Source organism: Urocitellus parryii, chromosome 7 (assembly GCF_045843805.1).
Source record: "Urocitellus parryii isolate mUroPar1 chromosome 7, mUroPar1.hap1, whole genome shotgun sequence".
NCBI lineage: Eukaryota > Metazoa > Chordata > Mammalia > Rodentia > Sciuridae > Urocitellus > Urocitellus parryii.
This window is the reverse complement of record NC_135537.1, coordinates 127,301,302-127,327,492: the sequence shown is the minus strand read 5'-3', so window position 1 is coordinate 127,327,492 and position 26,191 is coordinate 127,301,302. Positions and strand designations below refer to the sequence as shown.

General features: G+C 35.9%; 1 protein-coding gene across 1 annotated transcript in view; it reads right to left on the bottom strand.

Annotated features, from left to right (window-relative positions):
• LOC113183991 (myosin-8) overlaps positions 1-24,149 on the bottom strand; it is a 29,277-nt gene extending 5,128 nt beyond the window's left edge. The window contains exons 1-32 of the mRNA XM_026390555.2: positions 24,106-24,149; positions 22,588-22,823; positions 21,594-21,737; positions 21,250-21,406; positions 18,047-18,074; positions 17,837-17,945; positions 17,645-17,737; positions 17,456-17,519; positions 16,690-16,788; positions 16,499-16,602; positions 16,149-16,287; positions 14,856-14,974; positions 14,618-14,767; positions 13,218-13,388; positions 11,744-12,053; positions 11,564-11,631; positions 9,922-10,009; positions 9,719-9,836; positions 9,254-9,377; positions 9,026-9,162; positions 7,109-7,364; positions 5,161-5,403; positions 4,904-5,080; positions 4,680-4,825; positions 4,510-4,600; positions 4,033-4,422; positions 3,275-3,401; positions 2,856-2,974; positions 2,533-2,729; positions 1,296-1,479; positions 1,047-1,212; positions 835-959 (exon numbers count right to left, since the gene is read on the bottom strand). Coding sequence (XP_026246340.1) covers positions 835-959; positions 1,047-1,212; positions 1,296-1,479; positions 2,533-2,729; positions 2,856-2,974; positions 3,275-3,401; positions 4,033-4,422; positions 4,510-4,600; positions 4,680-4,825; positions 4,904-5,080; positions 5,161-5,403; positions 7,109-7,364; positions 9,026-9,162; positions 9,254-9,377; positions 9,719-9,836; positions 9,922-10,009; positions 11,564-11,631; positions 11,744-12,053; positions 13,218-13,388; positions 14,618-14,767; positions 14,856-14,974; positions 16,149-16,287; positions 16,499-16,602; positions 16,690-16,788; positions 17,456-17,519; positions 17,645-17,737; positions 17,837-17,945; positions 18,047-18,074; positions 21,250-21,406; positions 21,594-21,737; positions 22,588-22,797 — 4,653 coding nt within the window. The 5' untranslated portion in view covers positions 22,798-22,823; positions 24,106-24,149. The remainder of the gene's footprint in view (positions 1-834; positions 960-1,046; positions 1,213-1,295; positions 1,480-2,532; positions 2,730-2,855; positions 2,975-3,274; positions 3,402-4,032; positions 4,423-4,509; positions 4,601-4,679; positions 4,826-4,903; positions 5,081-5,160; positions 5,404-7,108; positions 7,365-9,025; positions 9,163-9,253; positions 9,378-9,718; positions 9,837-9,921; positions 10,010-11,563; positions 11,632-11,743; positions 12,054-13,217; positions 13,389-14,617; positions 14,768-14,855; positions 14,975-16,148; positions 16,288-16,498; positions 16,603-16,689; positions 16,789-17,455; positions 17,520-17,644; positions 17,738-17,836; positions 17,946-18,046; positions 18,075-21,249; positions 21,407-21,593; positions 21,738-22,587; positions 22,824-24,105) is intronic.
• Positions 24,150-26,191: the final 2,042 nt, after the last annotated feature.

Sequence of the window (26,191 nt, the reverse complement as noted above, 5' to 3'; positions counted from 1 at the left end):
CTGGAGCCTATCCCATTGTGACCCAAACTTATTAATATATAAATTTATCTAATTGTGCAAAGCACAATACAGAAACCTAAGCAAAATAATGCTTTTGTTTATCCACTCACAAATTATATAGGACAGCTTTGTAATGAAGATGCTTTGTTACAAAAAGATTCTTTTTAGTAGTAGCAAAGTTGTGTGATTAAATTTAATGTGTAGTAAACATGAACTCAATCTGTTTTATAAATTAAAATGTTCATGATATACTAATCTGGTATAGAAACTATCATTTTAAAAATATATATTTCTCTGATTATATAATACATGTTCATTTTAGAATGTAGGGGCAATGTATAAGAATAAATTAAAAACCACTAATTGTGCCTCTACTGAGAGATAGTCATCTTAATGTGTTTTTTCCCATCTTAATGTGTTTTCCCATTTCTACATATTTTTTACATAATCAAAGTTGTACATGCAACTCTGTATGCTGATTTTAAAAAGCAAATATTTTGGTCTATCATAAATATTTCCCCATATTAATCCTATTTGGTGGCTATATGGAATGCCATTATATGGCTATTCTATTATTATTTTTTGTCCATTTTTATCTTAAAGCTTTTCTTCTTTTTAACTTTATTTTCTTGGGATAAATTCTTACAATTGATGGATCAGAAAATTTGTGTTTTTACAGCTTTTGATAACCATTGTCAAGTTGTTCTTCACAAATATCATACAAATTAGAGTTGTCATCAGATCCATAATAATGTATAGATCTCATGGTACCCACTTTCAGTATTTTCACTGATGTTTGTCTTGGGTGTTTTCTCACAACATAATTATATGTACCTCTGCTTCCTCTAAGGCAGCCTGAATTTCACATTTCTCTTGTTCCACTTGCTTCTTTATTTTCTCCAATTCATGGATTTGTTTCCCTCCTTCGGCAATCTGCTCTGTGAGATCAGAAATCTCCTCTGTGTGTGAAAAGACCAGGGAGAAGTAGTTAGACTCTAGCAACACAGGAAGGTCCTGTCAGGGCTGCATAGGCAGTGAGGACTCACGCTGCAAGTTCTTATTTTCCCTCTTTAGTGTTTCAAGTAGGTCCAGAGATTCCTCGTAGGCGTTCTTCACCTTGAACAGCTCCGTACTGAGAGAACGGGACTCCTTCTGGGAGGCCTCAAGTTCAGCTTGAGTTTCCTCATATTTCTGTTTACATTCTGATAGGACCTGAGAAGCAATAAATTGTCAGCAGATACATGGAGAAGGGAAACCAAATAACAAATTCATAAAGTTGAAGAAGGCTCGGCCACCTTGTCGAAGTTCCTTTGCTTCTTATCGAGAGCTGCACAGGCAGCATTGGATCTTTCTACATCCAGCATGAGGTCCTCCACCTCATTCTGGAGTCGCTGCTTTGTCTTCTCCAGGGAAGCACATTTAGCATTCACAGCTTCAACATGTTCTTCAGCTTCCTGCAGACGCTGAGCCAGTTTCTTCCTAAAGAAGAAGCCAGGCAGTCAAGACCAGGCTAAGACCAGGGATAAAGTGAAAAACTCCATGGCTTCTCTCACAGTCCTGTTCAATACTTGCAAAACCCATTCTGTTTTCAAAACTGTGGGAGCCAAAACAGCTGTCTCGATTGATAAACTATATGGAAAGTTCTGAAGTAGTGAACAACTGGATTCATGTCCTTGGTATATCACTGAATTCTTAGAAGCTGCTATGGATGCTGCCATTGGGCCTTACTTCATTAGTAATTTGGAATTTTTAGGACTTTTGATTGGGGATGGTTATAAAAATGATTAGCAGGGAAAGTCTGATTGATTTATATATCCTTTCTCATTTCAAAAAGGATTTGAGGCTAACTAGATATTTTAGTGGGCAAAAATATACCCAGCATTATTTTCTCATACTTTCCATTTCTGTTCCATTTCCCCCCCTGAGAATAGCCAGTTTCTTCTAATTATATATATTTGACTATCTAAAAAAGAGAAAGAAATTGATAGAAAATCAGGAAAATTCCTATAGTTTAAGCAAAGGCATGATTGTTTTTTGTTTAAATTTTTTTTACATTGTTGTTTTATATACAATTGTTTGAAATAATATATTCTTAAGATACAAAAAAACTTTAGTTTTAATATTCAAGAAAATACTGGAAGGCATCTTTGGTATCAAAAAGTTTTAAGAGATGTGTTTGTCTACTCAGTGCTTAAGAAGGTGGGTTCTTGAATCAGAATATCTGGTTTTAATCCCAACTATATACATTTATTAAGCATATATCTTTAGGCTCATTGGTTAACATCTTGTGGCTTCAATTTCCTCATCAGTAAAATAGGGATAAGAATAATGATATCAACCATAATATTGTTATAAAATATATATATTGATATATATCCACTAATACAGTACTTGACACATAGTATACACTCAGTGGATATTAGCTTGTCCTACTTTTATATTATGAAAATCATCACAGCTATTTCTAGGAGTTGCAGAATTGCACTACGAAGAGACTATGTCTTTCTACTCCTCCAAGTTCACAGCACATACTTGGCCTCCTCCAGCTCCTCTGTGCGCTGGATGGCATCCGTCTCATACTTGGTCCTCCACTGGGCAACCTCACTGTTGGCCTTGGACAGCGCCCTCTGCAGCTCGGCTTTGCCTTCCTGCTCCTCCTCATACTGCTCCCGCAGCAGGTCACAGTCATGGCGGGAGGACTGCAGGGCGTGGGCCAGGGCATTCTTGGCCTATAGAAATGGCAATTCAGTGACTTTAGTTCATGTATTTAGTGATAATTAGTTTATACAACTTAAGTAGTCCCTATTGAGCATGCTTAGATTTGATTAATCAAGAAGATTAATGGTAAAACTCACTTTAGTTTCTTCCTCTAGCTGACGTTTCAGCTCCTCAATCTGTTGGGTAGATGCTTGTTTGCTCCTTGAAAGTTGAGAGACTAAGGCATCTTTCTCATCTAATTGTCGGGAATATTCACCTAAGAATAATAGAAGCAAAAGAATTTTTAGTGGCGTAACAATAAGCCTCAAACTTCTTTGGTGTGTGTAATCTGCTTTTAAATATTGTTACAGAACTGGGAACTAACTAGCAGAACTGCCAGAAGAGTGTAACTAGTAAACTTGTCTTCTCATCTTGCTTTTTTTCCTGTTTTATTCTGCCTAGAAAATTCTGATAGTTAGTTTGTCCTCCTCTGCATGGGGGTATTTCTATTTATTCAGATCCCCGGAATCACTTTGACCTAGACCATAACCTTGGGACTCCAAGCAGGTGCGGTTACCTGCTTCTGTCTGCAGGCGTGCCCTCTGCGCTGTCAGTTCATTGATGAGCCGCTGCTGCTCTTCTTCCTTGGTCTTCAGCTCACTGACCTGATCCTCTAGAGTACGGCACATCTTTTCAAGGTTTACCTATGGGGCAGATGCCATGAAAGATAAAAGACACTGAATGCAGCAAAAAATAAAAAGGAAAGTTAGACTCTGATTCCTAAAACATTTTTAGCATGTATAAATTTATGTCGAGTGTGAGTAGAAAGTTATATCAACTCTGTGGGATATGCCAGAGTTCAAGCATGGTGAGTACATAATGCCTCTACATTGTTTGCTGTTGGAGACCATTTGTGTATTCCAATGATATTGACACTTGCTTAAAGTGAATTTTGAAATCCTCTTAGTGGGTCATAACCAGTAATGTTTTTTTTAGAGAGAGAGAAAGGGGGGGGAGAGAGAGAGAGAGAGAGAGAGGGAATTTTTAAAAAATATTTTTATTTTTTAGTTTTCGGCGGACACAACATCTTTGTTTGTATGTGGTGCTGAGGATCGAACCCGGGCCGCACGCATGCCAGGCGAGCGTGCTACCGCTTGAGCCACATCCCCAGCCCGATAACCAGTAATTTTTTTAAAAAATGAAATAAAATGAATATATTAGGATAAAAATATTTTGAGTAGTGCTATAAAATGCCTGCAAACTATGTTTAATGCCAGAGAACAGTGGATGAGTATTTTTATGTCATCACCCTCATTTAGATTCAGTATTGAATACCTTGGCTTTGGAAATGGCCTCTGCATTACTGCTGAGGTCATCAATCTCCATCTTCAGCTCACTCTTCTCTTTCTCCAGCTTCTGCTTGACCCGCTGCAGGTTGTCAATCTGCTCCCCAAGTTCAGCCACACTGTCTGCATGCTTCTTACGAAGAGCAGCCGCAGTGGCTTCATGCTGTAGGGTGGCCTCCTCCAGGTCCCTGCGAAGTTTCTGGAACTCAGCTTCCCGCTTCTTGTTCAACTCCACTTGAGCAGAAGTGGCTCCACCAGCTTCTTCCAGTCGCTCACTGATCTCCTCCAGTTCCCTAGAGAGGTCAGAGCGCTGCTTCTCTGCTTTGGCCCTAGAGGCTCGCTCTGCCTCAATTTCCTCCTCCAGCTCTTCTATGCGGGCCTATGAGTGAAACAAGCACATTAACATCAACCCAGCTCAATTTTAGTGGTTTTGCTCTATAGAAAAAGTAGAGGTGAGATGACTCACTTGCAACTCTTTGATCTTCTTTTGTAGTTGAATTTCTACTGCTTGCTCATCTTCAATTTTGCTGATCAAATTGCTGATTTCAAATTCTTTCCTGTAGAAAGAATAAGTCATTTTAATACCCATATTAATTGCAAAATGGTATCACATAAATTTTTTTTTCAGAGTTTTACTTTTTAAGCTTTTCATCAAGTTGCTGTTTGTCATTTTCTATATCCATTGTGGATTCTTGGGCCAATTTGAGGTCACCCTCTAATTTCCTCTTTGATCTTTCTAGGTCCATACGAAGTTTCTTTTCTTGCTCCAAGGACCCTTCAAGCTAATGAAAAAATAAACATGTTAAAAATTGAAAGTATATTTGAAAAATATTTCAAAAGGCCATTAAAAATGTGCTTACATCATCCACTTGCTGTTCAAGCTTGGTTTTAGCTTTGGTCAGGGTGTTGACTTTGTCCTCCTCTGCCTGCAGGTCATCCAGGGTCTGCTGGTGGGCCTCTTGGAGGGCCTTCTTCTCCTTGGTCAGCTTAGCAATGGTTTCATCCAGGCCTGCCATCTCTTCTGTGAGGTTTTTCACCTATAGGGGTTAAGAAAGAGGTGACTTCTGCTACTGACTGAGAAGAACCTGGATACAGTGCAACAGAGTATGTTTCATACCTTGTTCTCTGTGGCATGCTTCTCCTTTTCAACCTTGGCCAGTGTCAGCTCAAGGTCATCAATGTCTTTCTTCAGTTCTGAGCATTCATCTTCCAGTTTCCTCTTCTTGGCAGTCAGCTCAGCGTTGATCTCTTCCTCATCCTCAGCTCTCTCGGTCACCTCTTTGATCTTGGCCTCAAGCTGGATTTTGTTTTTAATCAGTTGTTCACACCTTTCCTCTGCATCAGCTAAGCTATCTGCATCCTGTGGAGAGATTCATTAAGACATTTAGAGAACTTGGTGTTGATTTTGAAACTTATTCTTTGCACAAAGTATTAGTGTTTTATTGAATTCTGTTGAATTTTTTAGTATGAATATAAATTCCACTTTAAGTGAACCTTATTACATGGCCTGAAGAAATGTGGCTAATTAGACGTGAGATTTAGGTTCAGAAGTTCACTTGTCTCCATAATGATTGGATCATAGATGCCATTGACTCTGAAAAATAGTGTGTAGAGGAGTGAAAGACATCTAGACAGTGCAAAAGGAAGTCTGGATTCTTGGGCAAATTGTTTTATTTCTCTTATTCTTGTTTTTTTTCCCCCTATATGTAAAAAAGGAGACTGGAATAAATGATTGCCAAGGGCCGTTCAGCTGTAATGTTCAAAGATATTGATTAAATGAAATCAATTAGTTTTGATTTTGTTTGTTCCCTCCTCATATCAACAACTAGTTGCTGGATTTCATTTAAAAAATAAAATAAAAAAATAACTTAAACACTATTAAGCATTTTATTAAGCTGAAACCTTTTTGACAGTCCATGACAACACTATAATTATTTAACATTTCCATTTCCATTTAAAGAATTACCTATTAGCTTCAAAATGAACTTTAGAATGTATAAGTAATTCTGAGAAACTGTATAGAGAGCTTTGTAAAATTTTTTTATAAGTGACTGATTAAAGGACTCACATTAAAATCAATTCAGCCAACAACTTATTAGATTAACTCTGCCTCAGGGAATTTCTTTAACTTCTCACAGTTTGTTTTGTTTATATCTTACATTTTAAAAAATTATTTGAAAATAAGTGTAATAAAAAAGGGTGATAATGAGACTCTTATAGTTCCTTTGCTTTTTTAAAAATAGTGATGTATTCAATAAGTATTCTCTAACTGATCATGACTATGGAAAGAGGTAAAGATAGGCTGTGGTTCCTGGGTTTTGAGAAAAATGTAACTTTCATATAAATGAAACTATCAGAGGAAACATTGAAAAATCACTTAAAATTTAGGAAAACTATCCTCTTTATAGCTTCCTTATGACATGCTGGGCTTGTTGAACTAAGGAAATGGGAGGTTATGTTTGTCCAGAACGCTGGTGACAAATATACTTCTACACTGACAGAACTCCTTGACTCATAAACAGAGGCCTAAGAACTCTTCTTTGCATCAAAGGAGGAATTGGGAGGCTGCATTGCTTGGCCTTCTTCTTTGGTAGTTCAGTTCAAGTTAATGCAAGTATGTTTATTATGTTTAATCTCAGGTGTTGAGGAAAGGAGGTATAGAGACAAAGAATATTAACTGTCAGTTTTGAATTTGAAGACAATCTCATACACTTGTGTTTAGAAAATAAGACTATACTCTTAAGGCTGAGATGGTGCAGCCAAGACAAAGGAATAAAATACTTCACTGAGATTTGGGGGCTTTACTTTCAATTAGATTCTATTGTGGCAATTAAATTTTGTGATGTTATTGAATAAATTCTTCAATCTTCCCTTTTCCCTTTTGTAACTTGGATGTAATTGTGCTTTTCCTTCCTTACATAATATGGGAAGATCAGGAAATACTTACACAATAATAACAAAACCTGAGATTTTTTTTTCAAGAAGACAATTTTGTAAGTCAGACTCTATGCTCATTTCAGATAAAGGTTTGGTAACATGGAGTGTTCAGAATATGGGGTACTTACAGACTGAACCTGGAGTTGCAAGTCATTTTTCTCTTTCAAGAGAGTGACCATTTTTTCCTCCAGTTCCTTCCTTTTTGCCTCTGACTTGGCAAGTTCATCCTTGGTTTTCTGAAACTCTTCCTTCATGGTAGCCATCTCCTTCTCAGTCTCTGCACTCTTGAGGAGGGGCTTGATCTTGAAGAATAGTTTCATCCAGGGCCAGTGCTTGACATTCATGAATGCACGGACATTGTACTGAATGCAGAAAATGGCTTCTCTGAAATGATATAAAAATATCAGTGTTGCCAGGTACAGTGGCACATGCCCGTAATCCCAGCAACTCAGGAGGCTAAGGCAGGAGGATTTTAAGTTCCAGCCAATCTCAGCAATTTAGTGAGGCCCTAAGGACTTAGCAAGTCCCTGTCGAAAAATAAAACATTAAAAAAGGGCTATGGATGCAGCTCAATGTTAAGTAATCCTGGGTTCAATCCTCAGTACCAAAAAAACAAAAACAAAACAATATCAGTGTAGACTGATCCATTAGATGCAAAATTTTTATAACTATTGCACATGAACTGTTCTTTTAATGATAATCTTTGTACATGAATGTCAGATTCTGTATATGCAAAATTTACACACATGTACTCTGAACACTCACATTCATAGTTTGCAGTCCTCAGCACAACTACTTTGCTAATAAGTTCTGTTCCTATTGAGCAATTCTTTTTTCTTAGTTTCCATCAAACTAGGATAGAAGCTGACTTTGGAGGGTAAATATTTGAATTTATGAGTAGCATACCCATTCACTGAAGGATCATTTGACCTATTACAGTGGTAATGATTTGGGAGTGGATGTAGCAATTTTAAGTTGCTTGTGTTGCTTGGCTGTTGCCATATGAATGTTAGCTGTGAAATGGAATAGGTTTCAGAATTGCCCCAGCTAAAGTGACCATCTGATTTGTCATCTCTTTCTTTAAACTTCTCCTTTTTAATCACCACTGAAATATCCACTCTTCTTTTGTTAGCTTCCTCAGATAATACAGTGGTTTTACTAAATTCTTTTGAGGGCCTCAGTCTTATCTGCTTAATTAGATATTAATAATTGCTGAGTATTTAATATGAACTGTGCTCTAAAATTTGTTTAATCTTAGGTAAAACTCAAAAATAGTAATAGAATATACCCTTTCTGCAAAGTATACCAATAGACTAAAAGGGTTTGAGTAACTAGTAACAATGTGTATCTATCTTCAAGTTTGTTAAAATGAAAATTCTATCTCTATAGCTCCAATTTTTAAGAACTACAAGTCTGACAAGGCAGACACTATGACAAAACCATAATGTAGACACATGGGAAAGCCTTGAGAACACTAGTAATGTGAACCTGAATAAGTACAGTCAAGCAAAATGAATGTAAGATGTGTGTGAGGAAAGGGAATGTGTAGATAAGGTTGGTGAGGTTAATTACAGAAAGGAGAAATGGAACCTTTAAATAGATAAATTTGGATGAGGGGACAGGACTTGTGAAAACATGAACATAAGAGATAAGTAAACTGTTTAGCCTGGCTGGAAAAGACTGTGTGGTTGGAAATGATAGATGAGGTGGGGAACAGAGAGGGCCTTGAAACCAAACAAAGCAACTTGGATTTGATATAGCACACCATGGGGAGCCACAAACTCAGATATGGCTTGATGAAAATAGTGCTTTCTGCAAACTGTTTCTGTGGCTATATGTGACATAGTTGAAAAGGGAGAAATTGAAGGCAAGAGAGAAGTTTTGGAGGGAATTCAAGTATGAGCTGTGAAGCAAAAGCTGATGTATTGTACGGTTGAGAGGCACATGTTAACCACAAAACAAAAGAATTAGTGAATGATGAAGTCTGATTGGGAATCTCCAGTCTAATTGATAATTATAGTCTTGATATTCTATATCATTGTTACCTCCTCTGTAACATTTTCTGGTATTCTACCCTCATTAGGAATCCTCTACAGACAGCTTGTGTTCTTGTTATAATCTGGGCCAACTTTTCATCTCTCATTTCTTCCAGAAGACCCAGAAGACCAGCTTTGAAGAAAACCTGGAGAAAGGAAGAGCCACAAATCATCCCCATACTACATGAGACAGAAGTGGCAGAAGGTACTTGGATCAGGCATAAATAAGTAACGTACCTTGGTATGTCCAAATTTATACTGAGTATGATCAATATCGATAGAGGCCAGGAGTTTCTCAGAAGCCTTCTTGCTGTCAATGAACTGTCCCTCTGGAATAGCACTCGCATTTAAAACCTTGTATCTGTTAAGTTAGACAGATGAAGAATAGTTAGGAAGGTGTGATTCCAGATTCAAATGACACCAAAAAGAAATATCAATAAAAATCTTAAGAACAAAAGTCAAAGTAGGAAGTCTAACTGTTCTTTAAGGTCAGATAGTGAAACTATGATTTTCTGTTGCATACTTCCTTCCTATTGTTCTTCTAACCTGTTATCCTGTACTTTTACCTCAAAACTGTATTATTAAACCTCTTAATTTTATAATATATACCAAGAAGATTACATGAAATAGAATAACAGAGGACAGCAATTAAGATGATAAAATCTTCACAACGTTTGATGAAATACAACAAAGAGAACTGACCTTTGTTTAAAATCCCCATATAAGATTCTGCTTGGGAATCCTTTCCTGCAAATGCGGATGCCTTCCAACACACCATTACACCTCAGCTGGTGCAGGACAAGTTCATGCTCCATGGCACCTAAAAATAGAGAAGAGAATTTAACTTCTGGGCACTGAATTTTCAAACCTGTTCCTGCTTGATTATTTCATGCTCTGTTTCTTACCAGGAGTTTTGGTTTCGTTGGGAATGATACACCGTACAAAGTGAGGGTGTGTACTCCTCAGATTGGTCATCAGTTTATTTAAATTTTCCTAGAAAACCAAATAGAAGGGACTTGATGAGAAAGTTCTGTTTTGGATTTTTTAAAAAAATAATTATATGATACTCTCTTAACTAATAGACATAAGCTTATGGAGCTTCAATTGCTCAGTATTTTGAAGGTCTCAGGATTCTATTTTGCTAAGTAGCCAGAAGGCCAGAGGGCTGGGAAGAAATGTAGACCTCTAAGGAATTAATTTATAACATCTAGGATCTGTTTGATAAACAGACTGCAAAGTCAGTAGCCTTGATACACAGGAAGTGTTCTCAACTGGGAATCAGAAGACAAAAGACTTAGTGGCCTTTCTCTGCCACTAATGAGCTGCCTGACTTTATAAAATCCCTTTTGTCTCTCTGAGCTTCATCTGAAAATAGTTGATATGATCCTTTGGTCTCTTTTGTCTCTTTCAGTGCTAATAGTTTTCACAGTTGCTAGCAGTTTACAGAGGAAACCTAGATTAACAATTGTTCAACTTTTTCGATTCCTACCTTGAGTTCATTATTCCCAGGGTCCTCTAACTTCTAGTTTTGTTTAGTTTTTTGACAAATCTAAAATTTTGAGATTTTATAATCTTGTGTGGATTGATCTTGGGTACCCAAGAACATGGTCTGCAGCATATGGGATAGTTATTCCAAAAATACAGAGATTGATTATGACAGGAGAGGGTGTTTCATCCAGCCATAAAAATCTTACATATAAATATTGATCAGTCTTTCTTAGGCATAATCTTTAAGAAGACAGAAGACAGATTTTTTCTGTATCTCAGTTAACCATTAGGAAATGGAAATAAGTAATGTGAGTTTGTAGTCTTGAAAACATATAATAAGAACAATTTAACAAACTGAGTCTATTTGGTAAGATAATGCAAATCAGTAGTGAGAAAGGAAAAGAACAAGAGAAATTTTCCGTTTAAGTCAGAGGTTATAGGCCATATCTGCATTTTAGTTTTGAAGGGAATGAGACTTAGCCACACAAAATCTCATAAAGCAGTCATTAGACTAGATGTATTATGTACTTCCCTTAGGAAGAGCCATTTTTTCAACGACATAAGAAAATTACATTTGTAATGAAATTATTATTCTTTCAATTTCAAGAGTTTTTTTATCTTATTCATTTAAATCACTAGGATTTTTCAGCTAATATAAAAAATTAAATGCACTTCAGAGGACAAAGATGTGTTATAGTGTAAGGATATTCTAAAAAGAGTATATTCAGGCTCATTCTGAAAGAGAAACTCAAAAACATTCTCAAAGGGCAACATTAGGAAATAGGAATATGACCTTCACAAAATAGCTATGAAGTTCAGTTATGCTTCCTTAAAAATCAGGTCATTATATAATAAAAAGCTTCTAAGAATATTTTGGCATTCCTGAATTCATTAGATAATCATAATAAGGAATAATGAATAAAGCAACCACTCCTGTAGGAATGACAAAAGTAAATATTTGAATTGATTCCTATTAACATTCCATTCCTTTATAAATTCTATAATTATAATAATTTATAGAAGCTGAATATATATTTTTATTTTAAATTAGCATTTTACCCTGAAAAGAGCTGACACAGTCTGGAAAGAAGAGCCCTTCTTCTTAGCACCTTTCTTTGCTCCGCTATCTATGGTAAAAAGAAGAAAACCCATCAATTATAATAGAATCCCAAAGGCTAGAATGTTATATGAACACTCTATGGATACAGGTTTAATTTAGATTAAGGACATAGAAAGTACCTGCTTCAGCACTAGCATATGTGGAAAAGAGACTGGCCAATGTCTTCATTGCTGACTTCTGGTATAGTCCAACCACAGTGTCATTCAGGGGGTCCTTGTTCTTGTCCAGCCAGCCAGTGATGTTGTAGTCCACAGTACCAGCATAATGGATCAGGGAGAAGTGAGCCTCAGCCTTGCCTTTGACTACCTTGGGCTTCTGGAAGTTGGCAGACTTGCCCAGGTGCTGGTCATACAGCTTGTTCTTGAAGGAGGCATCTGTTGCCTTGGGGAACATGCACTCCTCTTCCAGGATGGAGAAGATGCCCAGTGGCTGGATTCAGAAGAGTAAACAGTGGTATCAGTTGCCTCTCTTTCAAAATATATAGATCTGTTATTTTATAAAATTATGAGTCCCTCAATTAAATATGTGTGTGTGTATTTTTTCTCACATTCAATCTAGCATTATTTTCAATTAAAAGAATACCTGACTACAAATCCCAAAGGTCAGCAGAGCAATTATCGGTGATTTTTAAAGATGCTTTGAATAATCACACTTCTTTTTCTATTAAATAAATGTCAAAGTTTTATTTTGCTATGGAAAGAACCTACTTACTTAGAATGATGTTGACTCTACACACAATAATGGAATTGTATGAGTAACCCAAACTTTATTTAAAGGGTTGTATATTTATCTCCTTAAAAATAGATTATGGGGCTGGGGTTGTAGCTCAGTGGCAGAGCTCTTGCCTAGAATGTGTGAGGCACTGGGTTTGATCCTTAGCACCACATAAAAATAAATAAAGGCATTCTGTCCATCTAGAACTACAAAAAAAAAAGTTAAAAAAAAAACAGATTATGAAGTAGCATGAGCAGTTGGACTTTAACAAATTAGCTTTCATAAAAGCACCAACTGTATCACCTGTACATTCATTTTTGTTTAGAGAAGTCTTTTATAATGACATTGGATCGTAATGGAGATAGTTAATCTAATAAGGGTGATTCTTCTGGTGAAGCAGACCTCAAGTAAAATTTTCAGTGCTGCTTTAAAATTGTGTTTGTATTGGTATTAGAATAAAACTGACTGGGTATGGTGGTGCATGCCTGCTGTATAGCTACTCAGGTGGCTGAGGCAGGAGGATCACAGTTTGAGGCCAGCCTGAGCAACTTAGTGAGATCCTGTCTCAAAGTAAAATAAAAAGGGTTGAAGATAGAATCTTAGAGTGCTTGCCTAGCATGGGTGAGGCCCTGGGTTCCATCTCCGGTACTGAAAAGAAAAAAGGAAAGAAAGGAAAAGGAAAACTGGGTAGAACAAAATTAACCTCTCTTTCATCCTTCCAATGTAAGAGTCATAGAAGAAGTTATTTCTAAATAGTTATTTTCCAGTTCACTCAGATCTTAAATTACTTGAGATTACAGTATTAACTTTCTAGAATTGCTGAAGACATATGTGAAACTAATCCTCACAGCCTGACTTTCCCTTGGAAGCCAAACAGACCTTCTCAATGAGCTCAATGCAGGCAGCCAGGTCCATCCCAAAGTCAATGAAGGTCCACTCGATGCCTTCCTTCTTGTACTCCTCCTGCTCCAGCACGAACATGTGGTGGTTGAAAAACTGTTGCAGTTTCTCATTGGTAAAGTTGATGCACAGCTGTTCCAGGCTGTTGAACTGCTCAAAACAGAAGAGATTTCCAATGTTAACTGTTTTTTATGGTGGTAAAATTCATTACCGAAAATTATCTTTTACTGAAACAATGTGTAATAGAGTAATGAGATACTATTTAAAGTAATTATTCTTCCTTCAAAATTTCCAGGAAAATATGACCATTATTGACATGAGTCTTTCTTATGAATTCTGGACATTCTTTAGGGGCCCAGGTATCAATTACACTATAAGGTATCTTTTCACTTTAAGATTGCACAGACAAGAATGTACATTAAAAATGCAATCATGGTCCTGTATGCTGTGGTTCAGATTTAAGAGCAAAAGGGAAAGAAACTTATTGGAACGCCTCCCTTATTTAACTGCCCCAATGCTACAATTCAAAATAAAGTTCATGTTTCACCTTGGTTGTCATGTTATTAAGGAAAGCTTATCTTTTTTTTTTTTTTGGTACTAGGGATTGAAACCAGGGGTTCTTAACCACTGAGCCATATCCCTAGCCTTTTATTTTATTTTATTTAGAAACAGAGTCTTGTTGAGTTGCTTAGGGCCTCACTAAGTTGTTGAGGCTGGCTTTGAACTCATGATCCTCCTGCCTCAGCCTTCCAAGCCACTGGGATTATAGGCATGAGCCACAGCACCCAGCTAGGAAATCTTATCTTAAATTGATGTATAAAGTGAAATGAATAGGCTATTATCTCTACATCAAACATTTAAAAAATCCTCCTGGACGTTAAATCATTTGTATAAGATGAACTTGGACAAGGAAAGACTATCATTTATGTCTGGATGTCTTTCTACCTTTTCTCCTCCGTGAAAGATGCCTGCGTGTGGCTCAAATGCTGCAGATCTGGGTTCATGATGTGGCTTTGTCTTGAATGTCTGTTAGATCTTTTGCTATTGTTTTGACTTCCCTGAATCTCAACTTCTTTGTATGTAACTAAAGGCAATGTTAACTCCTCCTTCATGGGTTGTTTTGAAGATTAAATGAAGTAACCTTTTGAAATCCCTAGTATAGTGCCAGAAATACACTGACTACTCAATAAAAGTTAGTTATTAGTATTATTGCATTCTATTACTGCCTGGATATTTTGGAGATAAGTCTTGTTCTAGGTGCATCATTGGAACAAACCATGTGGACACTGTAACAATGTAAGTGAATAATGAAAATACCTAGTATATCAAATCCCATAATTGCCTCCCCCTCACTTAGTATTAATATTAATATAACTCACATCAAAGATTTCAAAGCCAGCAATGTCCAAGACCCCAATAAAGTACTGCCTGGGCTGCTTGGTGTCCAACTGCTGATTGATACGGGTAACCATCCACAGGAACATCTTCTCATAGACAGCTTTAGCCAGAGCACCCACTGCATTGTATACCTTCACAAACAGTAATGTTTGTTAATATTATCAAAAACATGTCATGGAAGCCTGGGATGGATGTGATTCATTGGAGTTGTGTGCTTACCTGCTGCACAGTCTGACCTTTGGTAACATACTCATTGCCAACCTTGACCCTGGGGTAGCAGAGGGCTTTAAGCAGGTCTGCGGAGTTCAGATTCTGGAGATAGGCTGCTTTGTCAGCAACTGCAGACACACAAATCAGGGACTGTGTAATAATGCACATCCTTTTAAACTTAATCTTTCCATTTTCTTTCAGTCCAGTTTTCTTATTATTCAAATAAAAAGCTTTAATTAATTCTGTAGAAGGTCAAATAAGATTCTCTGTACATCAGGACATGTAATTGCCTCTGAAAGGTTGATCATGTATACTGGCCTTTAGTGATTTTTCCAAGTAGATTTTGAGAAGTTTTTCATTAAAAGTAAACATGTGTCTAGTGTATATTGTAATATTTTATGTAAGGTAAAATTCATAGTCTCTTCTTTTAAGACATTTTAGATATAGTTGAAAAGATAAGATAAATAAACCTTAATACTAAATAATAGGGAGGAGTAAAAATCAGAATATTTGGATTTTTTTCTTAGTTTTGCCATTCTGGATTTAACCTTACTGGTTTGATTTCTTTATCTGAAAATGTGGGGATTAAATTAAAATGGATGATTCTGACTAAAATTCTAGTGACTATAATGTAATGACACATGTCATGTTCAAAAGTAACTTCTAGAAAGTTTAGAGGAGGGAAGAGCAAATGTTAAACTTTGGTGGTCAGGAATGGCTTTAAAGAGCAGGTAACTAGCTTTGGGTTGTATATCCATTACATTGCATATCCTTGTCATATGCAGAGTACATGATTTTTTTCCTCAAATCCTTTTTTTAAAATCTTATGTGCTGCTGATATTGCCAACAGGTTTATATGTACACAACTCACATATACATGCATATGTCCCTAGGGGCATTCTTCACCCCTTATCCAGTATTTGGGCAGATCCTCTATTGCCAGCTCCTAGTCTTGTCCAGATAATGATAAAATAGACCAGTATGCAAAATTATCTAATATAATGACCCACCATTGCTGAGGCAAGGCAGGAGTACTAGTGCATTGTATTTTATGTCCAATTATCTGGTCCTAGGTTAGGCTTGTGAGTGGATATTGGATCTTATTTGGGCTGGATATAAATGAAGGAGAGATGGAGAGAGGAAAGTAGTGGTGAGGAAAGCACGCAGAGTGTATAAATGTGTTTGTTCCCTTCAGAAGTCCTGCCATATAGGAGAGATGAGTGTAGGATAGGGTTTAATATTTTTTTTGTTGTTGTTGATATATTCTCTTGATTTAAACCCAGATGAAGGTTCATTTGGTACCTTCAGTGCCATCTGGTTCAGCTTGCTCCTCACGTTGTTTTTGCTTGAACTTCATGTTCCCATAATGCATCACAGCCCCTGTGAGTTTATAGATGGATACTTTCTCTTCAGGAGTGAAACCCAGGATGTCAATGGCACTCTACCAGAAAAGATAAGGGCACAAAAGTTAGGGAAGAAGACACTACATATTTATGAAAATTTATGGTACATCCTACATATACTAGATTGCTATTATCATTACCATACATGGATTTTTTAAAATCGTGTGTGTGTGTGTGTGTGTGAGAGAGAGAGAGAGAGAGAAAGAGAGGGGGAGTGAGGTGGGCGGAGAGAGAGAGAGACTGACTTACATCAGTGGCCATCAACTCTTCTTGGTCATCAATGCTGGGGACAGTGATCTCTCCCTGACTGACAAAGGCATAGTCATATGGGTTGGTGGTGATCAGGAGCATTTCTGGGTACACAGAATTCAGAGTTTATGTTTTATATTAGAATTTTTTTGTAAAAATATTAACATCTATGAATTTAGGTTCTTTCTTACCGATTAAATCTGGCTTCTTATTGGAAGTGATCTGATAAAAAATATGGTAGCTTCTTTCTGCCTTCAGCTGGAAAGTAACTCTAGACTTTTCCAGAAGATCTAGAAAGAGAGAAAGACAACTAGAAAAAAAATATCATTTCTTTTGACAAATTAAATGAACCTCAGTGTCTTTAGTCAAAATTGAGGGCACTACAGTTGGCTTCACTGAGATTGCACCTGGATGACCATCCTGCAGTTGTACATAGGCATATGACATTTCCTATGCTTCTCGTCATCTAATAGCAGAAATCGAAGCATACCTGCTCTGGAACAAAAACAGCTTCATATGGAGGATATGTGAACTCTATTTTAATTAATATATAATATCTCATCCTTCCTTGGATGATGTCAGAGTCAATCCATGGTGAGGGGCTACCTTGGACACATCAAAGTTGAGATCAAGAGCAAAATTTATTGAGTAAAGTTATATTGCAACCTCACAGGTAACTCATAGGAACCCATAGGTAGTCCTAGTATTTGTTTTGGGAAAAAAATCATAGCTGCTTCTGAAGCAGATATTCTCTAGGTTGTGCTATAGGACCATCAGTCTCAGACTGAGATAAAGGGAGTGTACAGTGAATTTTGGGGAACTCTGGCATGAGCTCACAAGCAACAAGGCAGCAGGCCACTGTTTTATAGGCTTCATGCATAGTAAGTATTGCAAAATAACCCTGGAAATGAAATTACTTGTATCTCTGTTTGGATTGTCAGCAGTCCTGTTACTCACATGTTTCAATATCAGCTGATGCCAGCTTCCCTGTAGTACCAAAGTGGATTCTAATGAATTTACCCTTGAAAAGATAAAGATTAGTTTTAAAAAAACAAAGCATACAGAGAGATGAAACTGAAATAATAATTCAGACATGGCTACTCGACACTTGAAGAAGGAGAAGAGCTTCATGAACAAGAGACTTACAAAGCGAGAGGAGTTATCATTCCTCACGGTCTTGGCATTGCCAAAAGCCTCTAGTAGAGGGTTGGCGCTGATGATTTGATCTTCCAGAGTCCCCTGCAAAGGAGAGAGCAGTTCTCACATCTGGGGCTCAAGAATTCGGTACCTGAGAGCCCTAATTAGAGCCTGGATTCTGACCATGGCAGTCAGGCCCACCTGGTTTTTGCCAGATTCTTCCTTCTTCTTCTCTCCAGTAACTGCAATTGTTGCAAAGTACTGGATGACACGCTTGGTGTTCACAGTCTTCCCTGCACCAGATTCTCCACTGTCAAACAAATCAGAAGAGATCAGAACTATGACCCACATTGTCAACATCTAAGACAATCACTGCAAATCAGAGAAGAAGAAGAAAAAAAAATCACATACGTGATCAGGATTGACTGGTTTTCACGATCTGTGAAAGAAATCAAGATCATCAGTTAAAACAAAAGTGCATTCAATAGGAAGATAATTAAATCGATTCAGCTCAGACAAAGCTTGTTCTTTTTAATTTGTTGAAGATTTTGTTTAGGATTTTGGCTTTGTGTCTAGCCCTCCAAATAGCCAATTGACACTTGGTGTAAAGTCTGTGAAAATTAGAGGTAAAAGAATCATGCATTTCTTTTTCTTTCTTTTTTTCTTTTTTGTATTTTATTGTGGTAAAATACACATAGCATAAAATTTCCATCTTAACAACATGTGAATGTACAGTTCATTAATATTAAGTACATTCATAATGTTTTGTAATCATTACTACCTTTTATTTCCAGAACTCTTTCATCTTGTAAAACTGACATGCCATAACCATTAACCCTAACTCCTCATTTCCCTCTTCCTCTAGCTCCTGGCAACCCCATTCTACTTCCTGTCTCTCTGAATTTACTACTATAAATACCTTATATAAGTGAAGTAAAATAGTATTTGTCTTTATTTGTGACTGACTTATTTTACTTAGCATGATTTCCTCAAGGTTCATCCATATAGCACAGACCAGAATTTTCTTTTTTTTTTAAAGACAGAATAATATATCATTATATGAATATAACATATTTTGCCTATCTCTTAATATGTTAATGGATTCTTGAATTATTCCTACATTTTAGCTATTGCGAATGGTGCTCATGGATGTACTAATATTTCTTGGAAATCCTGCTGCAGTTCTTCTGGGTACATATCCAGAAATGGATGCTGGATCATACTATAATTATATTTTTAATTGGTTGAGAGACCACCTGTTTTCCACAGTAATTGTGCCATTTTTACATTCCTATCAGCAGTGCACAAGGATTCTAAATTCTCTATACCCTTGTCAGCATTTGTTATTTTCTGTTTTTTAAATAGTAGCCATATTATAATATATATATTATGCACAGAGGTACATATTTTACTAATTTTTAAAAATTTTGTTTCAGAAAAATTTAAATGTACACAAAAGTGGACACAATAATGTACTGAGTCCCTGTATGAGCATCTTATAGATGCAACAATTTTAAATTTTTTTATTGTGGTAAAATATACATAGCATAAAATTTGCAGTTTAACCAGCCAGTTTTATATCATCTCAACCCCATACCAAACTCACTGAATTATTTTAAAGAAAACCTCAGGCAAAGTTGGTGGAATAACATGGACATCGTTACCCTAGGTACATGTATGACTGCACATATGGTGCCATGCTACATTGTGTACAACCAGAGAAATGAAAAGTTGTGCTGTAATTGTATACAATGGATCAATGCATTTTGCTGTCATATATACCTAATTAAAATAAATAAATTTATTATTAATAAAAAAGAAAACCTCAGGCATCATATAATTTTTTGGTAAATTCTTTAAAAAGAATTATATAAATTTGAGGTCATAAGAAACCATAGAAATTGTTTAGGCAAAGTCTTAATAGTCTGAGACATAAAGAGGAAAAAGTGACTTTTGTAATATTAATTACAAGCTAGTTAAACTCAAATATATTCATGTTTTTGATTTCCAGTTCACATATTTTTCTGCTACCTGGTCTCCTTCCAGTTTTTGATGTCACTAATTTGATTGCTGATAATACTAAATAAGAAGAGATCTGGAATTGTGAATTTTGGAGTTTACTTACTTTTATTTTCCTTTTAACATTGTATTCATTTCTAGATATAGATATAGACATAAGCTTTAAAGAACTTTAAAGTTCTATTCAGGGAAATAGAATGCAGATTTGGATCATATTCAGATGATTTTATTTTTACTATAAGCAAAATAATGGAAGATACTATTGCACATAGTGGAAAATGGATAACAGCATTCTGGTGTCTGTTGGCAGTGCTAAAATAATATTAATTAGGTTGAATGCCACAGTTGTGCATGATTTTAAACAAAAATCATATTTGGGAGCCATAGGTGATCTTGGGTTTGGAGTAGCCCCAAAGCCTGAGGAGTTAGTTGGGGTGATGTACATAGCTTCCATGATTTTGTAAATGCAGCTGCTGAGTATTAAAATCTCTGACATAAGCTAGCATTTGGATAAATTTTGGGAGGTAGCTAGCTTCTGTAGACAACCAAAGAGCAGTTTGCTGGAATAGAATCCTTGTAGAACTCCTGAATAATTCATAATAGGATATTCTTATTTTATCATTTTTTTTCTTCTCTCTCCCTCTATAAAAGACAATTTAAAAGAAAGTGCAACGAAATGAACAAAAAAAAGAAAGGAAAGAAAGAAATAAAAATGAAAAAATAAAAAAGAAAGAAAAATGAAAAAATAAAAAAGAAAGAAAAATGAAAAATAAAAAAGAAAGAAAAATGAAAAAAAAAAAAGCCCCTCAGTTTCCAAAATTCCATGGAAGAACAGGAAACTAGAGAATTTAGAATATTTCCAGAGGCAAAACATTTGGTATGTGAAGATAAAAGGTTTTAATCCTACATTTGGGCCTCTAATGTGAATCTAAGCTGCCTGTTTATGCTCTGATAAGGCAGGAATAACAGACTTTCATACAGTTTTTTAAAAAAATGTTTCAGAGAAAAGAGATTTTTTTTTCCCCAAAGTGAAAGTAGATTTTTTTTCCCTTCCATTCTGGTAGGAAAGCCCTTCACAATCTTTGGGAGGAGAGTCACAGCTCTTTCTTTATTCATGTTCTAGTAGTGCCAGAGAGGCTGGCAATACATTTCTGTGAATAGATGCCTCATTCACTCACCAAAGAGGCTGGTAGAATTAACTGTGCCATTTGAAAATAAAGATAAAAACTCACAAAATCCTCCAGCTGTGGCTGAGAAGTCTTTTCCTCCATGACTGTGGATGTAGATTCTTTTTTAAAAATTTTTTATTTAAACTCTTTTGTACCCAAATCAGAAAGTTTAAAAAAATTTGGTCAGTAATAACTATTTTTACAGAAGTCTTCTACTTGAATTAAATAGGTTGCCATTTACTAGCTGTATTAGCGTGGCAGGACAATGAATTCAGTGAGTTTCACCTGGGAAGAAATATGACATAATGACTGTGAAAGTTCTTTGAAAACAGTGAAGTCCCAAGTGGCTGGAATACATTATTATAATAAGACTAGGATGCAGTCTGTTTGTTCATCATAGAGTCTATTTATACATGCCTTACTCACCAGTCAGCATGAACTGATAGGCGTTGTCTGAGATGGAGAAGATGTGGGGTGGGGCCTCCTGGCGCTTTTTGCCTCTGTAGGCAGCCACCACCTCAGGGTTATACACTGGCAGCCACTTGTAGGGATTGACAGTGACACAGAAGAGGCCTGAGTAGGTCTAGAAAATCAGAAAATTCAAAATATGTATCTTGCTTTTTTATTTTTATTTTTTGGTAGTGCTGGAAGTTCAACCTAGGGCCTTGCACATGCCAAACAAGTTCTCTACCACTGAGTTATATCCCTAGCTCCTGTCTCTTTTTTCAGAAAAATAAATGGACTAAAAAGAGATGTTGAAGGACACTTACATAGATCATCCAGGCTGCATAGCGCTCTTTGAGGTTATACAGTACTCCGGGCTCATTTAGGTGGGTCATCATAGCCATGTCTTCAATTTTGTCATATTTCGGAGGGTTCATGGGGAAGACTTGATCTTCCCTGACAGTTAGAGTCTGGTAAGGAAGCAGGAGATGAGTTTGAATTAATGGTTGGAGATAGGGTTTATGATATAAAACTAATCACACATACTTTTTGTTATATTATTTTATATTCTTTAAAGGCATATAAACATATTTATTTAGAGTTTAATGCCAAGAAAATGTTTCTTATGATAAGTTAGGATACTACCATTTTAAAAATTAATATATACTAATTGTACATATCAGTGGATACACTGTGATATTTTCATACATACATTACAGCATGCATCGATCAAATCCAATCACCCTTTTTCTACCCGCTCATCTCCCCATGATCCTGCTATCTCACTCCAGGATATATATCTAAAGGAAATGAAATCAGTGTATCAAAGAGATTACCTGCATGCATGTTCACTGTGGCACTATCCATTTTTTAAAAGATTTTCTTTCTTCCCACTATCTTTTTCCTATCCAGATTTATCTATCAATTTATATCTTTTTATTCTTTTTCTTATTACTCATTATAAAACAACTGCTTTTTTTTTTCTTTTTGAAGTAAAGGAGATATTAATACATTATTGAACTAAATAAGTAACTGAAGAATTCTTGTGGTCAGAGAAGCTATTTTTTACTTTCCTAATTGGGAGATTCAGACTGGGAAGTTGGGAATCGAAGAGAAATGGTTTGTATTAATGGGTTAAAGTCCTATATGAAGTTGGAAAGGAAGACATGCAGTTACTGCTGTGAATTCTTTTGCCTTTCAAATCTGATGTCTACCCGCTAACTAGAAGTGTGTTTGTATTAGCAACAGGCTTGGAGATTTCCAGCAATAGGAGATAGAGAAATTAAATGGGGATTATTTTCTCCTTATGCTTTTACTTACTGCTCCACTTTCAGTCTTGACAGTTACTTTCCCTCCTTCCTTGCTTTGTATGACACTCTTTACATAGGATTCCTTGGGCTCCGCCACAAAGACAGATGTTTTAGCATCAAAAGGCTTGTTTTGGGCCTCAATCCGCTCTCTTTCTGATTTTCGAAGGTAGGGAGCGGCTTCACCAAAAACAGCCATCTCGGCATCTGAACCCGAGCTCATGGCTGCAGTTTATGTAGCAGAGGATTCTGTGCAGGGGAAAAAAAAAAAAAAAAACAAGAAAGGTAGAAAGGGAAAGCAGAAATCATAAAGTAAGTTAGGCTGGGAAATGAACAAAGTGTTGAGTTTAGCTGCTGCTGTGACTAATCCTCCAATCTTGACATTCACTGGTGTTCTAACACAATCTAAAGGACTAGTTTGGAATGAGACTGTAATTTGACACTTCATTTGTACAATTTGTAAGTTTCCTTTCCAGATTATATACCTTGATCATCAGGTGGAGTACCTGCAATTGAGTTAGAATGGAATCCTCACGTTTTTATTTCTAAGCTTTAACAATCTTTGTAGCTAAAACCAGTGATGGATAGGATCTGTCATTGTTTAATCCTCATTTCTCCTTCAGCATAATGTTTGCAACGGCCATATGCTAGGACAATCACGTAGTAGGGAAAGAAAGTTTATCTTATGCAAATTAAGGATATTTTCAAAGCTATCCAAAATATCTTTGTCTTTCAGATAGTCATTTTTCTCTTATGATCCAAATAATTAACTTTAACCTCTTCTTCATGTTGATTTTTGGTGTTATGTCTCTTAGTGGTTTGTTAAGAGAATCTAAATAAATCCTTGTTCTCTTGATTTTTTTCATTATTTGGCTTGTTACCAAGAAACTTAGCATTGTTCTATTTCCTAAATCTCTTCTGACACTCTCCTTATGCCATGAGAGATTTCATCTGTCAGTTACAGATCTAACCACAAGAAATGAGAGCTTCATCATAGAGGCTCTCTTCCCATATAAATTCCATGAGGTTCTTTTTCTTTTAAAGACTTGCAACTTTTTAAAAGAACAATAATATTTCTAACAACAACAAGTGAATAATCAAAAATAGCTAAAATATTGTTTTAACAATGTTTGCGTTCATTTTTTTTTTTGGTAAGAATTTTTCTAGGGTGTTTAAAAAATGTTTGTAAAATGTCTAAGTGTTCAATGCTTTGCAGTAGGGAGATTGGTGTGAGATACTCTATTGCCTTGGATGATTTTAAGAACCACTGAGAACTCACTGTCAAAACTTATTCTGTCCTAAACGGTCTTTTAACCCTGGAACTCAAATGAAAATAGTAATCTCTAAAGATAAGACATTTTGAAAAAAGAAAAAAAAAATTCTCCAGCATTTAGAAGTAGTCACTTGCAAGTATTTATATTGCTATAACTGTAAAAACATGGAATTGGTGTATAATTAAGAATTGTTCAAAGTTTCCTTAGACTAAATAAATCCTCTCTATCACCAATGATTAAATCAATCCAAACCTTACCTCTGGAATTCCAGAAGAAAATGCAGGGTCAGAAGTGTCCCACACTATAAAACAAGAAGTTTCTAATTAGTGACTCTACAATTTCAGTAATACAGTTACAGAATTAAAATTTCCCTGTCCTAAAGCCTGGCTCTATGAAAAAAAAAATTAAAGTTGGGAGGAAGAGTTTCATGCTCAGAGATAGCCACAGGCTCAGTTCTTTCTTCTTTTAGGGGTCCTTGGGTTCCCAAGACCCCATCACTTACCTCTGAGTTCTTGGTGGAGATAAGGCTCAAGGGCCAATCCTGTTTATATAGGAACTACTGTGCTGATGCTGCAACTACCTCCTCTTTGTTAAGGCAACACATTTGGCAACATGAACCCTCAGCATAGTTTGTAGTGACATTTGGCATGTTTGGATATAATTAGAAGTATTCATACCATTTTGAGTATGTGAACCAATTGCCTATAAATAATTTGACAGGGACCAATCTGGTGGCAGAGAATGCTTTCTAGTGTGTTGAGAAGGAAATCTTTGACAGTGCCTTAAGAGACCTCAAAGTCAGTTCTTAAGAGCTATATTCAGTTTGGCAAACTCTTTCATGCATGCCTGTAACCAAATGATCAGATACCAGAGGCACACTGCTGTCAGGGCCTTCAGTGCTTTTCATTTGTTCTCACGGGAACCCCCACTGCATTCCCTTGGGCCATTGCCAAGGCTCACCCTTGGAGTTTGGGCTCAGGCAGGAAAGCCAAACTGAGAGGAGATTCTTTGCTGAGTCTCCACAGTTAAGCCAGTGCCCAACCAGCTAACACTGAAGAAAATTATTATTAGAAATTAATGTGTCCACAATAGGAAAAAAAATACAGGTAAGAGAAAAAAAATGTTCATAATCCCAGTATGGAGAGATATGATTCAGATTTATTAGTGAGATCTTATTTTATACACATACATAGTATGCATATCTTGTATCTGCTTTAAAAATTAATATATCATAGGTAATTTTCATACCACTAATGTAATTTTATCTTTATTCTTTAAACAAGTTATGGTTGTTCTTTTTTAATTAAACTCTTTTAAGGTCATGAATATTGAGGTATAATTTATGTACATCCTAACTTACCTATTTTAGGTGACAGATATATAATTGCTTACAGATTTAAAAATTTTAAACTTTTCAATAAAATTTACTTATTTTGTTGAGTGGTTCTATGAGATTTTTTTACCTATGCGTTGATTCATGTAACTCCCATAATTGATGGAATGCAGAATAATCACAGTTCTACGAGTTTTGATAGATATAGGCAGTTGTGGGACCTCTTACATTTTAATTGTGTAAAACTTAAAGCCTTATACATTAGGCTAAAATTCTCCTTTCATGAGCTCATAGGGGTTCATGCAGAACTTCTCTTCAGAGGTAGCCACCAATATCAGTTTGGTTTGTAATATTCCAGATCTTTTTTGTACATTTATGTATGTATTATTTTGATATTACTTGTAAAAATTCTGTGTAGAATCCCTATATTCAGAAAACTGGGGGGGGGGGAATGAAGAAAAAAAATTGAAGATTTAAAATAAACAAAAAATATGTCAAACTTATGGATCCAAAAACTCACTATTGTAAAAGCATCTATTCTTATCAAATCAACCTACTAAATTAATCAAAATTGAAATCCCAATAGAATTTCCCACATATTCTAAGAAACTAATTTTAAAACTCATATAGTAGACTATAGGAATTGTCAGGATGACTTTGAAGTAGATGAATAATGAGAGAAAATTTGCCCTATTAGACATCAAATCCCATGTGCTATTGACACGAAAATATGGTACAAAATGTGGAATCCAGAAACCAATCACATACACACTTGGGATAAAAATATCAATATTTTCTTAAAATCATTAGGTTGATTGAGAATATATAAAATTTATGTATGACCTGAGTCTTTGAGTTAGAGAAAGCCTCCTTGACAATATGATTTTTTTTTTTCTGGTACTTGAGATTGAACCCAGAGGCACACTTACCATAAGCTACATCTGCAGGCTTTTTTTATTTTTGAGACAGGGTCTCACTTGGTTTCTCAGGTCGGCCTCCGACTTATGTTC